The following is a 22,046-nucleotide window of genomic DNA, read 5'->3' as shown; positions in this document are numbered from 1 at the left end:
TATTGGAAACAAACGCTGCTCTAATGATCGTTTTAGTGCTGCAGGACAAGCAGCCTTATTGGAAACAAACACTGTTCTAATGATCGTTTTAGTGCTGCAGGACAAGCAGCCTTATTGGAAACAAACGCTGTTCTAATGATCGTTTTAGTGATGCAGGACAAGCAGCCTTATTGGAAACAAACGCTGTTCTAATGATCGTTTTAGTGATGCAGGACAAGCAGCCTTATTGGAAACAAAGGCTGTTCTCAGGGCAGGTCTGTTTGTGGCTAGATATGTTCAAGTAGCGTCGGGGACAATTGTAGCGTTTTAGGTAGTGTTGTAGTACGGTCTCGAGACCACATATTGACCGGTGTCGGATACATTTGTACTCTGTCATTTGTACTCGCAGCAAGAGTGTGACTCTCTCAACTGGTTTTGGCATGGAGCAGCTCACAGAAGAATGACATCGGTAGCCGGTAGGATAGGAAAGACGTTTCAACTTATGAATCTACCAGTAAATGCTAACTAAGGCAACAAAGAGTATGCAAACCAGGTATTGGAAAACGTTTAGTCAGAATTGTTGGTTAGTAGGCTATTTGTGATGTCATTACGCGCTGTTTGCATCAGGGGCGTAGACATGGATGAGCCTTGGTGGACAGAGGCCCACCAACTGGGGAGCCAGGCCCTGACAGGCCCACCCACTGGGGAGCCGGTCCCTGACAGGCCCACCCACTGGAGAGCCGGGCCCTGACAGGCCCACCCACTGGGGAGCCGGGCCCTGACAGGCCCACCCACTGGGGAGCCGGGCCCTGACAGGCCCACCCACTGGAGAGCCGGGCCCTGACAGGCCCACCCACTGGGGAGCCGGGCCCTGACAGGCCCACCCACTGGGGAGCCGGGCCCTGACAGACCCACCCAATCAGATTGATGTGGTTTAAGCATTGTTGTTGACTTCAACAATCACGTTTATATTTTTTCTATTTAAAAAAAGGTGTGATTTTGAGAGTGAAAATCTGAAAACATAGGAAAGACACCACGTGTGAAAAAAATCCTTCGCTGGACGGGAACTTTTTGGCAAAATTAGAGTACACCCACTTCTCCAGGCACCACTACATCACTGGATAGGTCTAATGGAAAGACAGCAGTCACACACAGCATGATATTAAAGCACCACTACACCACTGCATAGGGCTGATGGAAAGACAGCAGTCACACACAGCATGATGTTAAAGCACCACTACACCACTGCATAGGGCTGATGGAAAGACAGCAGTCACACACAGCATGATGTTAAAGCACCACTACACCACTGCATAGGGCTGATGGAAAGACAGCAGTCACACACAGCATGATGTTAAAGCACCACTACACCACTGTATAGGGCTGATGGAAAGACAGCAGTCACACACAGCATGATGTTAAAGCACCACTACACAACTGTATAGGTCTGATGGAAAGACAGCAGTCACACACAGCATGATGTTAAAGCACCACTACACCACTGTACAGGTCTGATGGAAAGACAGCAGTCACACACAGCACGATGGTAAAGGATAAGCAGTCCATAAACTCTAAAATAATAAGCCAGTAGGTGCCAATCAGAAGACTAAAAAACACAACCATTAAGCAATTCCCAATCGAAATTTACTACTACTACTTCCCTTTGCAAAAAAAAACATGTCACTTTTAGCACTCAAAATTAACCTCTGACCTTAAAGTGGAACTGACAGTGTTAACTACTTTGCAGATATGAAACAAACAGACAATCATAAATTCAGTCAAAAATATCAAATTCCCAGTTTATGCCACATAACCAACTTCATGAGAGGTTTTAAAAATAGGTTCTATTTGACTCGGCGTTACATGACGTACACTAAGGCATTGTTGGCAGAATAGATGGGTGCAGTTTAATGCACGTATAGTATAATTCACCAATACAAAAATATTGTTATCAGGTTGTAAATCACAACTGCCCTGGTACATTGTTTGCTGCCTCCATTCCGGATGCACGGTTTCAGTTTCAATGACTCAATATTCTGGACAAAAACGGACGAATGTAACTAATGCTGGGAATGTCAATCCAATCAAACTAGCAAGGGCAATGATCACAAGTCAATCATAATGTGGCTAATAGGCTAGCGTATCTATTTATGTAGCAAGCTAAAAATACAGAGCCTCGAGTTAGCTAGATAGCTAGCTAGATATTTGCTAGGAGGATGTCATGCCATTGGAGGAGTGGGTGAGTGACTACTTTTTCCCCTCATATTGTTTTTCGGTGGATATACACAGCTAGAGATGCAACTTCAGCCAGTTAGCTTGGGTGCTTGATTGGGACAAGCATGCATTGGCAGGCAAGCTGCAGAAGGACGTGGAGGCTACAATTCCCCATCGTTTATCAGTGTAATTTTGACGGCCAACTAGCTGAAAAAAGTTTGATAGGGTTTATCTAATGTTCCTTCGTTAGATTTTAGCTCATCTTGCTCTGGCTAGCATTAGTTGTTGATCTGGTTGATGTGCATAACTGAGGGAGAGAGCCTACCTTCTCATGGTTGTTTGATCAATAGGACTGTAAAGTTCCCAAATGGAAGAGGACTCCTGTGGTATTTACATATTTACAGAAATCTATTCAGGTGTATTTTGTGGCTTTTGGCGAATGGTTTCTAATGATCTAATGTCTCGCTGTTGCAACAGTCTGTAAACACACAGTCCAGTTCAAAGTGAATGATGACAGGCCCTACTGCCTGTAAACACACAGTCCAGTTCAAAGTGAATGATGACAGGCCCAATTACCTGTAAACACAGTCCAGTTCAAAGTGAATGATGACAGGTCCTACTGTCTGTAAACACACAGTCCAGTTCAAAGTGAATGATGACAGGCCCTACAGTCTGTAAACACACAGTCCAGTTCATAGTGAATGATGACAGGCCCTACTGCCTGTAAACACACAGTCCAGTTCATAGTGAATGATGACAGGTCCTACTGTCTGTAAACACACAGTCCAGTTCAAAGTGAATGATGACAGGCCCTACTGCCTCTAAACACACAGTCCAGTTCAAAGTGAATGATTCTGGACAAGACAGATGGTTTTATTCGGTTTTACTGCAGTGTCTATTAATTGTCCAAACACATGGCCGCTTTCTCACTCTATACTGCTATAGAAATTCCACAAATGCATTAGTATACATAATTCCCAAACATTCTAAGAATTCATGAAAACGTGGAAATGACCATATCTAAGTGGTCGATTGTCAGATTATTTTTTTTAAGTGTCATTCTTCCTGGGGGTGTACATGAACAGATTTTAATAAGATTTCATGATGCTAAAATGCTGTCAGTTCCACTTAAAACGCAACAACGTTTCACACACACAAGTTATTTTCAAAGAGACGGCTAACAACAGGCGCTGCAATAACAAACACAGTTCCACTCACAAGATGATGATCATTTGAAACTTAACTTGTTAAAAGTTATTCTTGAAAAGGGAGAAGCTAACAAATTAGCAACAACATCTTCTTTGATAACAGCTGCTGCAGCCCCTGCAAACTAGCTGACAACAAAAGCTAGCTAGCTAGCTAGACTGTGGGAAAACTACTGTTCGCAATTGCGCAGTGACATGTTGTTTCCATACGTTTTTGTAAAAACGGTCCCACTCATTAAGTCAAAATGTGATTGGTTGATTCCACTGTCACTCCAAAATGTTTCCCTAATACAGTTGAATGGCAGACGCCTTTATCTTGCTTCTGATGGGCTAGCCAATCGCTGACTTAGCTAACTAGATATTTCTCCCCAGAGATAAATCCATTCCTTTCCAACAAAAATGGATGATATTTCTTACCTTTATTTAGTCAGTTAAGAACAAATTCTTATTTTCAATGACGGCCTAGGAACAGTGGATTAACTGCCATGTTCAGAACAACAGTTTTTTTACCTTGTCAGCTCAGGGATTTGATCTTGCAACCTTTCGGTTACTAGTCCAACACTCTAACCACTAGGCTACCTGCCGCCCCAGATTAAATCAGAACATCATTGAAAATAATAATATCATTATCATTATTATAATCCTTATTTTATTCATCCTTAGCCCTTCTCTGAATGCGTAGAAGGCCCATTGTTCCCCACTGTGTTTGGGTTAGTAAACATTTGTAGAGTGGCTCGATTTGCTCCGGTCTTGGTCTTCAATTGATCTCACTTTAAGTGGTCTCGAACACAACATTAATTTTAGGTGACTTTTAACCCTAACCCTTTTCCTAACCTTAACCTAATTCTCCTAACTTGCTATGTTAATTCTCCTAACTTGCTACGTAAGTTATCCTAACCTTGCTACGAAAGGTTTGCTGTACTCCATCTAGTCAAAACCGGCAATACTGCCTGCAGAACAGTGTGAGTTTCCAATAACGCGGTACTCTGCACGACAACTCGTCACCACCATCATTCAGAATCCACCGTTATAATACCTAGTGCTAACATGTCATGTGTCCTGATATTGTCCACATTCGGATTGTGATATTTTATGAAAAGTGTATGGCATTAAAATGTCTTATCCGCCCACTGTCCGCATTGTGACCTCATTTCCTGGTCCCTCCCTGTCTGAAAATTATTTCACAGCTAATATTGATGTATTTATGTTAAGATACAAATTGATGGCATAAGTCAATGGGGCCACCTGTCAATGATTTTAGAGTGTGGGATAAGGGTGATGTAAATGGCTTCACTTCACTGTACAGATCTAAACTTGTAAGAAGATATCCAGACACAATGGGTCCCTGGATAGAGCCGGAGGTGGTCAGACTGACCAGGTGAAAGCGATGATCCCTTATTGATGTCACCTGTTAAATTCACTTCAAATCAGTGTAGATGAAGGGGAGGAGACAGTTGAGACATGGATTGTGTATGTGTGTCATTCAGAGGGTGAATGGACAAGACAAAATATATAAGTGCCTTTGAACGGAGTATGGTAGTAGGTGCCAGGAGCACCGGTTTGAGTGTGTCAAGAACTGCAACGCTGCTGGGTTTTTCACGTTCAACAGTTTCCCGTGTGTATCAAGAATGGTCCACCACCCAAAGGCCATCCAGCTAACTTGACAGAACTGTGGGAAGCATTGGAGTCAACATGGGCCAGCATCCCTGTGGAATGCTTTTGACACCTTGTAGAGTCCATGCTCCGATGAATTGAGTCTGTTCTGAGTGGAAAAGGGGATGCAACTCAATATTAGGAAGGTGTCCCTAATGTTTTGTACACTCAGCGTATTTTGAGTTCTGATGGGGTAGGACAGTTGAACTAAGACAATGAGGCGTCTATAAGTTCTATTCTTCAAGAATCAATGGGTATACATCATCAATATTTAGAGTGATGCATCAACTGCAGATTGTCCCTTCAAGATGTGGTCTGGGTATGAACTGAATCCTACTGTTAGCATAAAAAAAGGTTTGAAGATAGGAAAAAGTATTTGAACAACAAGGTATTGTCCTAATCTGACTGAGTTTTTTCACCAGCTGATTAGCTTTCGACTCGGACCAAGATGACGCAAAAAAGACGACAACTTTTACATTTTTCTTTTAAACGTTTTTTTCTCCTCCCTACCATTTAAAAATTTAATAAATATTAACATTTAAAGCTTTTCATTCATGTATATACAAGAACTATACAATACACATAATGATGTTATGAACTGCAAGACAGGAATGAGGTAATGCACAACTTGAAACAGCGTGACATCAGACCAACCACTCTGCAGACTTACAGCATTCTCTCTACTTCTCGACTGACATCATTATACTTTACATTCTGTTGGCTGGCTGTTAGTTTCTTAGATAATACTATGCTGCTGAAATGTACACTATATACAATATTACTTGCAAAATATATCACTTACAAAAAAATATCAAGAATGGTTTTCTTTTTATCTTTTAAAGCATATGTGAGTTTTTCCACAAAGGTAATGTGCATGCTACAGTGGGGTTGGCTTTACAAACAGACTTGACCTGTTGACCTTTTGACCTTTAGATGACCTCTGAGGTCAATCTCTTGTAAATGGTTGTTTGGGAAGCACTTCAACAATAAGAGCACCAATGGGCAGAGGGTACAAAGCTCCCTGGAGGAAGTTACATCATCACCAAGACACTGCGACATCATCACCAATACATTGTGACATCATCTCCAAACTTGTGACATCACCAATACTTGTGACATCACCAATACTTGTGACATCACCACTTCAACTTGTGACAGCCCCTAAAGTTAAGGTTTTTGGCCGTGCCACACAATATCTTCACAATATTAAAGTTCAATAAGTAGTTCTGATGCACTTTCAAAATATGTTTGCACAACTGTACACAGATCAGGAAGTAAATGGTAGCAATGCAGTCGTCACATTGTTTAACATGTACACAGATCAGGAAGTAAATGGTAGCAATGCAGTCGTCACATTGTTTAACATGTACACAGATCAGGAAGTAAATGGTAGCAATGCAGTCGTCACATTGTTTAACATGTACACAGATCAGGAAGTAAATGGTAGCAATGCAGTCATCACATTGTTTAACATGTCTTGTAGTCATTTTAGTTCCAGCACCATTTTATTTTATTTTTTATCATTCCATTTAGTAACTGAAGCAGAGAGGGCTGAGTGATGCAGTGCAAATGCATAGAGATCACTCTGCTGGTTCGATGAGGTAACCATTACTGGTCTAAGTCCACTGGCATGGATTTATTTTAAATTGTATGTTAATTTATTCTTGCAGCAATCAGTTGAGAGTCCAGTCCAATCCATCAGATGTTTGTAATAATGTTGTAACAATGTTGTAATAAAGTTGTCACATTGTAACATTGTCATATTGTAACATTGTCACATTGTAACGCTGTAACACTCTAATGCTGTAACAACGTTGCAATAACGTTTAGCTGACAGAAGTCACGGTGGACCATATTACTGAGCAGCAAGTCCCAGGATAAGTCAGTGATCATGTCAGCACATGGGACAGGGTTCTGGTTGTTCTGGTTCTGTGAGCTGAGTCTGATCCTACATCCTCCCTTCTTGACCTGGCAGCAGCAACGCCAGCCACAGTTCCAGCAGGCTCGGGTTCAGGGCCGGGGCCGGCGGATTGGCCTAAAGAGCGGTTGTTTGGACTGATGTGCTCTTTAGATGGCGATAAAGCAGGGTCTCCATTGGAGTCTGGAGCAGCATTGGATCGGAGCCGGGGCCGGAGAGGCGGGCTGGGACCTGGAGGTAGAGAAGGGAGCCCAGGGACCGAGTCTCCATCCCCGACCCCAAAGGAAGGACCCTGGGGAACGACGGCACTCGCCGACGGTAAGGTGGTCAGGCCCTGAGCAGTGGAGCGAGGCCGTCTAGGGGTCTTAGTGGTTCGGGATGGGCTCTGGGTGGTGGTGGGGAGTGGGGAGTCTGATGGTAGGGTGGTGGAGGCGGTGGGGTTGGGCTGGGTGGAGGTCTCCTGGTCTGGGCCCGTCTCAGAGTCTGAGTCGGAGGATCCTCCAGTCTTGTGGAGGTCTGGGGATGGAGAGAAGAGGGTGGTGAAGCCTTCCTTCTTGTTGCAGGACTCACAGCACAGCTTGTTGTAGCCTGGAATGGAACAGTAACGGGCTAGGACCTCCATCTGGCAGAATATAGACTTGTCTCCAAGACATGGCTCATCTGTGGGGCGAGAGAAGAGTCAGACACATTACGGCTCTTTCCTCATACAGTAGTGACATTAACCCAACACCTGGCAACCCAACACCTGGCAACCTCTTCAACTATATCCCGTTCCGCTGGCATGCACTGAAAACTTGTGGCTTTCTCCTGGCTTTTCTTTTGCAAAATAACTAGGAATGAAGTGACTTATTTTCTAATAAATGTGTATTACATATAACATCACATTAAGGTGTGGGCTGGTCACTGTATTAAAAAGTAACAATAGCAGGTGTATTTCTCTCCAGTAGCTGGACTATTCTGTCCATTCAGAATTCACCTGTGGGAACATGGCGGTTCTCAACACCCATGAATGATAAGATGCCGTCTGCTCTCTTAAGGTCCTTACTACTGAATAGTGTCTGTTCCAGGTGAGTAGCAGTCAACAATAACAATACTGGAAGACATGGCGACCCGCACACTGTCAGAAAAATGAATACATCCAAAACTGAGGCTTGAATGCAAAATGTTTATTAAAACACCCGACAACAGAAAGAGTTGACCAATACTATCCAAGAGAGTGTTAGTTACGTCTACCTTCGATTTGCAATTAAAACAGATAAATACATTTCTTGCACTGCTCGTTTCTAAAATGGATACCTACTCTACTGAAGTGGAAAGTTTGGAGTCAGTGGCCAATGTGACGGAGGAGCGACTCCATGACCTGGATGGAGAACGACCAATGCCTGGGTTTCACTGTGGGACTGTTTTTATGGTCTTATTAACACTAAAGATAACAACTACATCATTAATAATAGATATACACTACTGTTCAAATGTCTGGGGTCACTTAGAAATGTCCTGTGTCTTCCCTGTGGCTCAGTTGGTAGAGCATGGTGTTTGCAACGCCAACATAGTGTGTGCAACACCAGGGTTCTGGGTTCGATTCCCACGGGGGGCCAGTACAAAAAAAAAATGCATGAAATGAAATGTATGCATTCACTACTGTAAATGACTAAAATGTCCCTGTTTTTGAAAGAGAACCACATTTTTTTGTCCATTAAAATTGATCAGAAATAGTGTAGACATTCTTAATGTTGTAAATATCTATTGTAGCTGGAAACGGAATATCTACATTGGCGTAAAGAGGCCCATTATCAGCAACCAAGTTCCAATGGCACGTTGTGTTAGCTAATCCAAGTTTATCATTTTAAAAGGATAATTGATCATTACAAAACCCTTAGAATCCTAGCCGTGCTGCACCCCCTGAAAAATCTGAATTTAATAAAAATATATATTTCACAAAAGAAGTGCACCTGGCCTTTACTAGTCCTCTATTAGCGGACTGATGTAGCATCTGAGGCGTGGGCAGATTTCTTTTTTCAACACCCACCCCAGTCGACAAAATAATTATACTTATGGAAACTCAATCGTTTCCCATTTTAAATATTTGGTAGTAGATATACACAGAGTGTAGAAAACATTAGGAACACCTTCCTAATATTGAGTTGCACCCCTTTTGCCCTCAGAACAGCCTCAATTCGCCTGGGTATGGAATCTACTAGGTGTCAAAAGTGTTCCACAAGGATGCTGGCCCATGTCGACTCCAATGTGGTGTCAAGTTAGCTGGATGTCCTTTGGGTGGTGGACCATTCTTGATACACACGAGATACACACGAGAAACTCTTCAGCGTGAAAAACCCAGCAGCATTGCAGTTCTTGACACACTCAAACCAGTGTGCCTGGCACCTACTACTTTCAAAGGCACTATAATCTTGTGTCTTGTCCATTCACCCTCTAAATGGCACACATACACAATCCATGTCTCAAGGCTTACAAATCCTTCTTTAACCTGTCTCCTTCCATTTTTACTTCCCTTCATCTATACTGATTGAAGTGGATTTACAGGTGACATCAAAAAGGGATTATAGCTTTCACCTTGATTCACCTAGTCAGGCTATTTTATTTATAAATATTTTATTCGACCTTTATTTAACTAGGCAAGTCAGTTAAGAACACATTCTCATTTACAATGAAGTCCTACCAAAATGTAAAAGTCTTTGTCATGGAAAGAGCAGGTGTTCCTAATGTTTTGTATACTCAGTGTAGCTCCTTCTGTAGATAAAACCATTGGCAGAAACTAACAGAACGCTCAAACCAATTCAATCCAACCTCAGTAGATGGAATATCCCAGTTGCGGCTGGGTTTCTGTAGTTCAATGCTTCCTATGGCTCTGGCTATTGGGCAGAAAGTCATAGAGCGGCTTCAAAATGTATTTGGCAAGGTGAACGATCCCAGATAAAATGAACACATTTACAAAGAGGGAAAGATGTAGGAGGACTATCCATACCTAACCTTAAATTGTATTTCCGGCACTAGCATTTCGCCCCATCCGAAATTGGTTTAGACGTGATTATTCTGCCCCCTGGCTCCTATTGCCCTGGAAGAGGTGGTCTTCACTGATACCTCCCTTACACAATGTAAAACTATGCTTTAACCCTATTATTGCTCACACAATTTCTATTTGAAAAACAATGTAACTGGGAATCAAAATGGCATGTCCAGACTCCCAATATTTCACAATAATGCCTTGTGATCTGGAGGATAGCCTTTAGCATCCCCTCAATGGTCCAAATGTGGAATCCGTATCCTTACTGATATCATGGACATTAATGGTTTAAGAACATTCCAAGGAAAAAAAATATATATATTTACAACTTAAGTCAGCTATGGAGACCTTTGGGAAACCCAGCTACTGAAACCTCCAATGATGGGATTTATAAAATAAGTTATCTGGGCTCCATAAAGGAGTGCACTATGATATATAAACAACTTTTGGAAAGCTCATATTCTGAGCTAGCCATTAAAAAAGTACGGTCTACAGATCTACTTGAATCTGAACAATCCTTTAACTCAAACAGAATATGGAAACAATAAGACCATGGCATTCTGTAATCCCAACCACCAACTTATTCACTGTATTTAACACCAAGGAAACATTTTACAATGAAATTGGCCCCAATGTGCAACTGTTCACTGTGTCCCCTAAATCAGGTAGGCACATTCTTTCATTTGATGTGGGTGTGCCCTACAGATAAATGCCTTTTTTCCCCACGAAGTTCATGAATTTAAATATTCAATGCTTTCCTTTAATTATGTTACTTAACGATGATAGCCCCTTGAATCTCTCAATCAATCAGAGAAGATTACTGCCGGAGGGCAGCACTGCTGCTGAAAAATGATTGGCTCTAAGATGGCGACTACCTCACTCTCCCATTTAACCAGTTACCAGTTACTGTTAGGAGTTATAACACTAGAATTATCGACAACAAGAAGGAATGGGGCTGGTCAAGGAACAATTGAGGATGAGGGCGGGTGGAAGGGGGCTGGGTTATCTTTGTATGCATTTATTTGATTGTTTTTGTACTTGTAACCCCGCTTTGAAAAACAAAATAATGACAAAACTGAATAAAAAGTTGGTCACAAAAGAAAAGAGATTTGGACCTCTTGGCGTAACGCCTAAGGTTATGGGTTGAGTCCCAGTCAGGGCTGTTCCCCGAATTCACTACACACTGTACCTCAAACATATTTCTCAGACATACTCTTTAGTATCAGATGTTTAAAATGGTAAGCCGCTAAGAATAGAATAGACTAGAATCCAATAAAATCCAATAGAAGAATAAAATAGACTAGAATCCAATAAACTCCAATAGAAGAATAGAATAGACTAGAATCCAATAAAATCCAATAGAAGAATAGAATAGACTAGAATCCAATAAAATCCAATAGAAGAATAGAATAGACTAGAATCCAATAAAATCCAATAGAAGAATAGAATAGACTAGAATCCAATAAAATCCAATAGAAGAATAGAATAGACTAGAATCCAATAAACTCCAATAGAAGAATAGAATAGACTAGGATTTTATTGGATCCAATAGAAGCATCTCATGCTCACTTACTGGAGGAGAGTTTGTGGACAGGATTATCAGGAACAATCTGATGTACACCCTCCGTCTTCGTTGTTGAATTCTCCATGGCTTCTTTAGTGAGCGGGGGCAGCGATGACTGTCCTGTTTATACCACAGGATGAGAGACGGCAACATTTACACATTATTACATGGTGGGACTTTGGGTTGCAAAATTCAGATTTTCCAGAAATCCAGGTTGGATGATTCCAGATGTCTTGCTTTTTCCTTACTTCTTCTGGTAATGTACCGACTGGGAGTTCTGGACATCCTGGACATTTTGGGGAAAGTTACCTTAACTGCAACCCTACATAAGGGTTCTTTGGGAAGGTGATGGTTCTATGTGGAACCATAATGACTCAAATAGCCCTTTGAGCTCTTCAAATGGTTCTTTACAGTTCAGAAAATGGTTCTTTCCTCTTCTAGTGATAATTCAAATGTAGGGGAAGCAGCTCATTAGAATATTTGGGGGCGTGGTTTACACACAGCTCTTTTTGTGCAGCTGTGAGTGAGAGTGTCATGTCAGGTTATCTGATGTGTTGTGTTATGCCATTACATTTTGTATATGACTATGGCCAGTGATGGTGTCCTGTGAAAGACTCATGTTATGGCCTTGTGTCAGTTGAGAACAGATGACTAAATCAGTCAGTGGGTCTGAATTCTCTCCTCAGGGACCCCAGCTGTTCCAGAGGAAGCTCATTTCATTCAACTTGTCAATAATAACACCTACGGTATTTTAACAATATAACATGTCTGACCAGAATAAAACCCTGTGTGGTTTTCAATTGGATATACAAAGAACATTTAAGATTAAAGAAGGTTCTTTATAGAACCATTCTCCATAAAGGTTCTATAAAGGACCATAGGAAAAGGGTTGCAACCATAGTAGAACCCTTTTTTGATGCTATATAGAGCCTTTTACTAATGGTTCTTTATAGAACATTAACACCATGTTCCATTTAGAACCTTGAGCATGGTTCTTCATAGAACCTTCAAAAAAAGGTTACATATAGCACCAAAAGGGATTTGCTATGGCAGTGGTTCCCGAACTAGGGGTTTGCGACCCCATGTGGGGTCCGCAGACACAAATTTCGTATTTATTTTTATTTTTTATACATACATAATATATGCAGTGCTGTGAAAAAGTCTTTGCCCCCTTTCTGATTTTCTCCATTCTTGAATATTTTTGATACTGAATGTTATCAAATCTTCAACCAAAACCTAATATTAGATAAAGGGAGCCTGAATTTACAAATAACAAAAAAATATGAACTTCTCATTTCACGTCCTGCCACGACATCTCAGTTGGGATTAGGTCTGGACTTTGACTAGGCCATTCCAAAACTTCAAATGTGATGTTTTTTAGCAATTTTCATGTAACCAACAACACACACCAAGGGGCCATCAGTAACCAACAATACAACAAACACAAACCACAGTGAAGCAGTAGCCTATGTCCTAACTTGACATAAACATGGTCTCAGACAAAGCCACAACGCACCATCTGTTCCAAACTCCCCAGGTAATCAGAGCTCTTTAAGAACCTCCTCCTCTCCTCTCCTGTCTCCCCAGGTAATCAGAGCTCTTTAAGAACCTCCTCCTCTCCTCTCCTGTCTCCCCAGGTAATCAGAGATCTTTAAGAACCTCCTCCTCTCCTCTCCTGTCCTGTCTCCCCAGGTAATCAGAGCTCTTTAAGAACCTCCTCCTCTCCTCTCCTGTCTCCCCAGGTAATCAGAGATCTTTAAGAACTTCCTCCTCTCCTCTCCTGTCCTGTCTCCCCAGGTAATCAGAGCTCTTTAAGAACCTCCTCCTCTCCTCTCCTGTCCTGTCTCACCAGGTAATCAGAGCTCTTTAAGAACCTCCTCCTCTCCTCTCCTGTCCTGTCTCCCCAGGTAATCAGAGCTCTTTAAGAACCCCCTCCTCTCCTCTCCTGTCTCCCCAGGTAATCAGAGCTCTTTAACCTCTCTAGGGTATGTGGGATGAAATCGTCCCACCTACTCAACAGCCAGTGGAATCCCGTGGTACGATATTCAAATACCTTAGAAATGCTATTACTTCAATTTCTCAAACATATGACTATTTTACACCATTTTAAAGACAAGACTCTCGTTAATCTAACCACACTGTCCGATTTCAAAAAGACTTTACAACGAAAGCAAAACATTAGATTATGTCAGCAGAGTACCCAGACAGAAATAATCAGACACCCATTTTTCAAGCTAGCATATAATGTCACAAAAACCAAAACCACAGCTAAATGCAGCACTAACCTTTGATGATCTTCATCAGATGACACTCCTAGGACATAATGTTATACAATACATGCATGTTTTGTTCAATCAAGTTCATATTTATATCAAAAACCAGCTTTTTACATTAGCATGTGACGTTCAGAACTAGCATACCCACCGCAAACTTCCGGTGAATTTACTAAATTACTCACGATAAACGTTCACAAAAAACATAAATTATTTTAAGAATTATAGATACAGAACTCCTTTATGCAATCGCGGTGTCCGATTTTAAAATAGCTTTTCGGCAAAAGCACATTTTGCAATATTCTGAGTAGATAGCTCGCCATCACGGGCTAGCTATTTTGACACCCACCAAGTTTGGCACTCACCAAACTCAGATTTACTATAAGAAAAATTGGATTACCTTTGCTGTTCTTCGTCAGAATGCACTCCCAGGACTTCTACTTCATCCACAAATGTTGTTTTGGTTCAAAATAATCCATAGTTATGTTCAAATATCCTCTGTTTTGTTCTTGCGTTCAAGACACTATCCGAAGGGTGACGCGCCCGGCGCGTTTCGTGACAAAAAATGTCTAAATATTCCATTACCGTACTTCGAAGCATGTCAAACGCTGTTTAAAATCAATTTTTATGCGATTTTTCTCGTAAAAAAGCGATAATATTCCGACCGGGAAACCCTGTTTTCGTTCAAAGACTCAAAGTTGAAAATGGCCTCTTCACGTGCACACGCGCGCCCGTCTCATTGTTCTCAGATCGACCACTTACCAAATGCGCTACTGTTTTTCAGCCATGGGCTGCAAAGTCATCATTCAACGTTCTGGCGCCCTCTGAGAGCCTATGGGAGCCATAGGAAGTGTCACGTTACAGCAGAGATCCTCAGTTTTCAATAAAGAGAGTGTAGAAGGCCAAGAAATGGTCAGAGAGGGCACTTCCTGTACAGAATCTTCTCAGGTTTTTGCCTGCCATATGAGTTCTGTTATACTCACAGACACCATTCAAACAGTTTTAGAAACTTTAGGGTGTTTTCTATCCAAATCAAACAATTATATGCATATTCTAGTTTCTGGGCAGTAGTAATAACCAGATTAAATCGGGTATGTTTTTTATCCGGATGTGAAAATACTGCCCCCTACCCTAGAGAGGTTAAGAACCCCTGTTCCTCTCCTAAATGTCACCCATTCATGTTTGGACAACTCTCATCCTCCTTTCTAATAGTTCATAAAGAGGTGTCCCCTAAATGTGTTTTATCCCCTGGAAGTCACTCCTCAGATAACAACTGGGTACAAAGCTCAATTCCCCCCATTCCCCCCAGGTGTTATGGATGAGGAGGGTCCATTTATATTGGCTTTCCCAACTGTTCAGATGCATGTATAGACACAGATACAGACGTGCACACACACACACACACACACACACACACACACACACCACGCACGCACGCACGCAGTCTTGCGCAGCTAACCTTGTGGGGACATACAATTCAGTCCCATTCAAAATCCTATTTTCCTTAACCCCTAAGGCTAACCCTAACCATTACCCAAAACCATAACCCTAAGGCTAACCCTAACCATAACCCAAAAACCTAACCTTAACCCTAAAACTAATCCCAGCTCCTAACCCTAATTCTTACCCTAACACTAATTCTAACCTTAACCCTAAACCTAATTCTAATCCTAACACAAATTCTAACCTTAAACCTAATTCTAATCCTAACACTAATTCTAACCTTAACCCTAACCCCACTAGAAACAGCATTTGACCTCGTGAAGAACAACAGAATGTCTCCAGTTATGTTTGTTCTTTTACTATTCTTGTGGGGACATCTGGTCAAGTATAGTTTATGATTTAAGTTAAACACGCGCACACACACACACACACACACACACACACACACACACACACACACACACACACACACACACACACACACACACACACACACACACACACACACACACACACACAAAGTGCTATAGAGGTCTCCTGAAGCACTTATAGGGACAGTAATAGGAACAGTTATTACACATCATTGACTTCTATCTCTGTGTGTGTGTTGTTCTGTGTGTGTGTTTCTATGAGCGTGTGTATGTGTGTGTGTGCATAAGAGCATGCATGTGTGTGTGTATGTACTCTACCTGGACATGGGCTCAGTTTACAGATGAGGACCGTTTCAGGCTTGTCTCCCTCACACTGGCCGATGGTGTTGTCTGTGGCTCTACACACAACCTGTCTTTGTCGAATCCCCTCTCCACAGCTTACTGAACACTGTGGGGCCCACACAGAGAGACACAGAGAGACAGCGGGTTAGATAACCTGTCTCTGTCGAATCCCCTCTCCACAGCTTACTGAACACTGTGGGGCCCACACAGAGAGACACAGAGAGACAGCGGGTTAGATAACCTGTCTCTGTCGAATCCCCTCTCCACAGCTTACTGAACACTGTGGGGCCCACAAAGAGAGACACAGAGAGACAGCGGGTTAGATAACCTGTCTCTGTCGAATCCCCTCTCCACAGCTTACTGAACACTGTGGTGGCCAGAGAGACAGCGGGTCAGACGAGACTCAAAGCAGCTGGCTCTTCACAGTTCTTAGAAACAACGCTGAAATCCCTAGAACAGTTAGCTAGCACAATTCCTAAAACAAATCGATATAGAGCAACTTCCCTTTCCAGAAAACCCGGTAAACAACAGAGGAAAAAAGTGTTTATATTCAACAAAATCAATAAAATAGAACTCTGCTAGAGGGTCTGGATACGCTAACCATCCTCTTCACGTCTCCTTCAGTGTGTGGTGACTGGATAATGTTCCATACCAGAGTTGAGCTTCATTACAATTCAATTCAGTCAATTCACAAAGAAAACTACAATTCTATTTTAGTGAACAGAAATTCCAATTCCATCATTGATTGAATTGAAATTGAGTTGACCCCAACTCTGATAAGTAGTACTGTAAGCTGTGTGACAGAGCTCCATGACCAGGTCCCTGTCTGTACTGAAGGCTCTGTGGTGGAGCTCCATGCTGGGACCCACCTGTTACCAGGCCCCTGTCTAGAGGATGCTCTGTGGTGAAGCTCTATGCTGGGACCCACCTGTGACCAGGCCCCTGTCTAAAGGATGCTCTGTGGTGAAGCTCTATGCTGGGACCCACCTTTGACCAGGCCCCTGTCTAGAGGATGCTCTGTGGTGAAGCTCTATGCTGGGACCCACCTGTGACCAGGCCCCTGTCCTCCACTGTGCAGGGCAGGCAGAGGGGTTACAGACCTTCCTGGTCTCAGGCTTGTCCTCTGTACAGTACTTAGTGTGGACCGTCCGGTTTGTGCCGTTGTGGAGGGCCTGCATACACTGAACAACCCTGGACTGGTAGCCAACCTTCCCACACGTCTTACTGCACGGGTTCCACTCCTCCACCAACCACCTGGGAGAGGAGGGAGAGAGAGGGAGGGAGGATTGGGGGCAGACAGAATAAGAGAGAGGGGGGGCAGAGAGAATAAGAGAGAGAGGGGGGGCAGACAGAATAAGAGAGAGAGGGGGGGCAGACAGAATAAGAGAGAGGGGGGGCAGACAGAATAAGAGAGAGAGAGGGGGGGCAGACAGAATAAGAGAGAGGGGGGGCAGACAGAATAAGAGAGAGGGGGGGCAGACAGAATAAGAGAGAGAGAGGGGGGGCAGACAGAATAAGAGAGAGGGGGGGCAGACAGAATAAGAGAGAGGGGGGGCAGACAGAATAAGAGAGAGAGGGGGGGCAGACAGAATAAGAGAGAGAGGGGGGCAGACAGAATAAGAGAGAGGGGGGGGCAGACAGAATAAGAGAGAGAGGGGGGGGCAGACAGAATAAGAGAGAGAGGGGGGGCAGACAGAATAAGAGACAGAGGGGGGGCAGACAGAATAAGAGAGAGAGGGGGGGGCAGACAGAATAAGAGAGAGAGGGGGGCAGACAGAATAAGAGAGAGAGGGGGGACAGACAGAATAAGAGAGAGAGGGGGGCAGACAGAATAAGAGAGAGAGGGGGGGCAGACAGAATAAGAGAGAGAGGGGGGCAGACAGAATAAGAGAGAGAGGGGGGGCAGACAGAGTAAGAGAGAGAGGGGGGCAGACAGAATAAGAGAGAGAGGGGGGGCAGACAGAGTAAGAGAGAGAGGGGGGCAGACAGAATAAGAGAGAGAGGGGGGGCAGACAGAGTAAGAGAGAGAGGGGGGGCAGACAGAATAAGAGAGAGAGGGGGGCAGACAGAATAAGAGAGAGAGGGGGGGCAGACAGAGTAAGAGAGAGGGGGGGAGAAAGACTCTCAGTCAGACCTCCTTCACTTCACTGACCTTTCATATAATAAGGCCAGACTGCCGTGGCACAGGGCACTCACCCCAACTATCACATTATTCAATCTTTCCACTACTGGGAATGACTAGGTTATTATCACATTATTCAATCTGTCCACTACTGGGAATGACTAGGTTATTATCACATTATTCAATCTGTCTACTACTGGGAATGACTAGGTTATTATCACATTATTCAATCTGTCTACTACTGGGAATGACTAGGTTATTATCACATTATTCAATCTGTCCACTACTGGGAATGACTAGGTTATTATCACATTATTCAATCTGTCTACTACTGGGAATGACTAGGTTATTATCACATTATTCAATCTGTCCACTACTGGGAATGACTAGGTTATTATCACATTATTCAATCTGTCCACTACTGGGAATGACTAGGTTATTATCACATTATTCAATCTGTCCACTACTGGGAATGACTAGGTTATTATCACATTATTCAATCTGTCCACTACTGGGAATGACTAGGTTATTATCACATTATTCAATCTGTCCACTACTGGGAATGACTAGGTTATTATCACATTATTCAATCTGTCCACTACTGGGAATGACTAGGTTATTATCACATTATTCAATCTGTCCACTACTGGGAATGACTAGGTTATTATCTCATTATTCAATCTGTCCACTACTGGGAATGACTAGGTTATTATCGCATTATTCAATCTGTCTACTACTGGGAATGACTAGGTTATTATCTCATTATTCAATCTGTCCACTACTGGGAATGACTAGGTTATTATCTCATTATTCAATCTGTCCACTACTGGGAATGACTAAGTTATTATCTCATTATTCAATCTGTCCACTACTGGGAATGACTAGGTTATTATCACATTATTCAATCTGTCTACTACTGGGAATGACTAGGTTATTATCACATTATTCAATCTGTCTACTACTGGGAATGACTAGGTTATTATCACATTATTCAATCTGTCCACTACTGGGAATGACTAGGTTATTATCACATTATTCAATCTGTCTACTACTGGGAATGACTAGGTTATTATCTCATTATTCAATCTGTCCACTACTGGGAATGACTAGGTTATTATCACATTATTCAATCTGTCCACTACTGGGAATGACTAGGTTATTATCTCATTATTCAATCTGTCCACTACTGGGAATGACTAGGTTATTATCACATTATTCAATCTGTCTACTACTGGGAATGACTAGGTTATTATCTCATTATTCAATCTGTCTACTACCGGGAATGACTAGGTTATTATCTCATTATTCAATCTGTCCACTACTGGGAATGACTAGGTTATTATCACATTATTCAATCTGTCTACTACCGGGAATGACTAGGTTATTATCTCATTATTCAATCTGTCTACTACCGGGAATGACTAGGTTATTATAGTCACGTCCTGACCAGTATAGGGGTTATTTGTGATTGTAGTTTCTGTCAGGACGTAGCAGAGGGTATTTGTTTTATGTGGTTCAGGGTGGTGGTTTGTTTAGAAGGGTGTTTGATTTATTATTTCCGGGTTTTGGGTTATGTTCTATGTTTTTGTATTTCTATGTTCTTTCTAGTTTAGTATTTCTATGTTTAGGTATTGGGTGTTGGACTCTCAATTGGAGGCAGGTGTTTCCTAGTTGCCTCTGATTGAGAGTCCTATAATTAGGTATGTGTTTGGAGTTTGTGGGAGATTGTGCTAGGTATAGCTTAGTTGCCTTACCAGCCTGTTATGCGTCATTGTGTTTTGTGTACGTGTTTATTTTGGTTTCCCTTCTTTTCCTAAATAAAGAAGATGAGTACACATGATCCCGCTGCGTTTTGGTCCGACAATGATTTTTCCTTATCGTCTGACGAAGAAGAATGTGACAATTATCTCATTATTCAATCTGTCCACTACCGGGAATGACTAGGTTATTATCACATTATTCAATCTGTCCACTACTGGGAATGACTAGGTTATTATCTCATTATTCAATCTGTCCACTACTGGGAATGACTAGGTTATTATCACATTATTCAATCTGTCCACTACTGGGAATGACTAGGTTATTATCACATTATTCAATCTGTCCACTACTGGGAATGACTAGGTTATTATCACATTATTCAATCTGTCTACTACTGGGAATGACTAGGTTATTATCACATTATTCAATCTGTCTACTACTGGGAATGACTAGGTTATTATCACATTATTCAATCTGTCTACTACTGGGAATGACTAGGTTATTATCACATTATTCAATCTGTCTACTACTGGGAATGACTAGGTTATTATCACATTATTCAATCTGTCTACTACTGGGAATGACTAGGTTATTATCACATTATTCAATCTGTCCACTACTGGGAATGACTAGGTTATTATCTCATTATTCAATCTGTCCACTACTGGGAATGACTAGGTTATTATCACATTATTCAATCTGTCCACTACTGGGAATGACTAGGTTATTATCACATTATTCAATCTGTCTACTACTGGGAATGACTAGGTTATTATCTCATTATTCAATCTGTCCACTACTGGGAATGACTAGGTTATTATCACATTATTCAATCTGTCTACTACTGGGAATGACTAGGTTATTATCACATTATTCAATCTGTCTACTACTGGGAATGACTAGGTTATTATCTCATTATTCAATCTGTCCACTACTGGGAATGACTAGGTTATTATCACATTATTCAATCTGTCCACTACTGGGAATGACTAGATTATTATCACATTATTCAATCTGTCCACTACTGGGAATGACTAGGTTATTATCACATTATTCAATCTGTCTACTACTGGGAATGACTAGGTTATTATCACATTATTCAATCTGTCTACTACTGGGAATGACTAGGTTATTATCTCATTATTCAATCTGTCCACTACTGGGAATGACTAGGTTATTATCTCATTATTCAATCTGTCTACTACTGGGAATGACTAGGTTAGTCATCCAGACACAGTGCATTAGCTTCAGTCCCTCTTCGAGAGGGAGAGTCCCTTAGAGCGATGATGATGATGATGATGATGATGAAATGGATGCTCTGCTATCAACATGGCTCGGACATGGACAGAAAGGCTAGAGGGGAGAGTGAAGGGGAGAGGAGCTCACGTTGGCTGACTGCACTCGTTCACGTTGCACCTCTTCCGGATGGGTTTGGGCTTCTTGCTGGTTTCACAGAAGTTCCGGTGCACCAGTCGACTGTCGCTCTTCCTCCTGCATCCGTATTTGGTGTACTGTATACCTGCCAGACGGTCCAATTAAACTGCTTAGTACAATCTGTTGTAACGTCTGGCAAAACATACGTTTCTCAATTATACTGTAAATCATTTGACAGAAAGAAAATACAGGTGGCTATATGAACTAACACTGGAGAGAGCACACACACACACACACACACACACACACACACACACACACACACACACACACACACACACACACACACACACACACACACACACACACACACACACACACACACACACACACTGACAGAGCAACAGGGTAGGAAGAACCATCTGAATGTGAATGTGTCAGAGACCCCTTAGCAACATGCCCTGAGGACATTTAGGCTCTGCGTCAACCAGGTTGGGACAATAGCACCAACCCACAGCAGGTTGCCAGGTTGGGCCAATAGTACCAACCCACAGCAGGTTGCCAGCCAGGTTGGGCTAATAGTGCCAACCCACAGCAGGTTGCCAGGTTGGGGCAATAGTACCAACCCACAGCAGGTTGCCAGCCAGGTTGGGCTAATAGTACCAACCCACAGCAGGTTGCCAGGTTGGGGCAATAGCGCAAACCCACAGCAGTTTGCCAGCCAGGTTGGGCCAATAGTACCAACCCACAGCAGGTTGCCAGCCAGGTTGGGCCAATAGTACCAACCCACAGCAGGTTGCCA

At 42.4% G+C, this 22,046-nt stretch overlaps 1 protein-coding gene across 2 annotated transcripts in view; it reads right to left on the bottom strand.

The window, feature by feature from the left end:
- Nucleotides 1-5,534: 5,534 nt before the first annotated feature.
- The window catches only part of LOC106613836 (A disintegrin and metalloproteinase with thrombospondin motifs 14), a 464,750-nt gene continuing 448,238 nt past the window's right edge, over nt 5,535-22,046 (bottom strand). The window contains exons 18-23 of one of the 2 annotated variants that reach the window (XM_082978765.1): nt 21,257-21,389; nt 17,034-17,241; nt 16,229-16,267; nt 15,964-16,054; nt 11,568-11,678; nt 5,535-7,629 (exon numbers count right to left, since the gene is read on the bottom strand). In XM_082978765.1, coding sequence (XP_082834891.1) covers nt 6,941-7,629; nt 11,568-11,678; nt 15,964-16,054; nt 16,229-16,267; nt 17,034-17,241; nt 21,257-21,389 — 1,271 coding nt within the window. In that variant the 3' untranslated portion in view covers nt 5,535-6,940. Of the gene's footprint in view, nt 7,630-11,567; nt 11,679-15,963; nt 16,094-16,228; nt 16,268-17,033; nt 17,242-21,256; nt 21,390-22,046 lie in introns of both variants that reach the window. The other variant, XM_082978764.1, reaches the window with a different exon arrangement.

Source organism: Salmo salar, chromosome 01, assembly GCF_965601325.2.
Source record: "Salmo salar chromosome 01, fSalSal1, whole genome shotgun sequence".
Taxonomy (NCBI): Eukaryota; Metazoa; Chordata; class Actinopteri; order Salmoniformes; family Salmonidae; genus Salmo; species Salmo salar.
The sequence above is the reverse complement of the archived record's forward strand: the minus strand, read 5'-3'. Positions and strand labels throughout refer to the sequence as shown.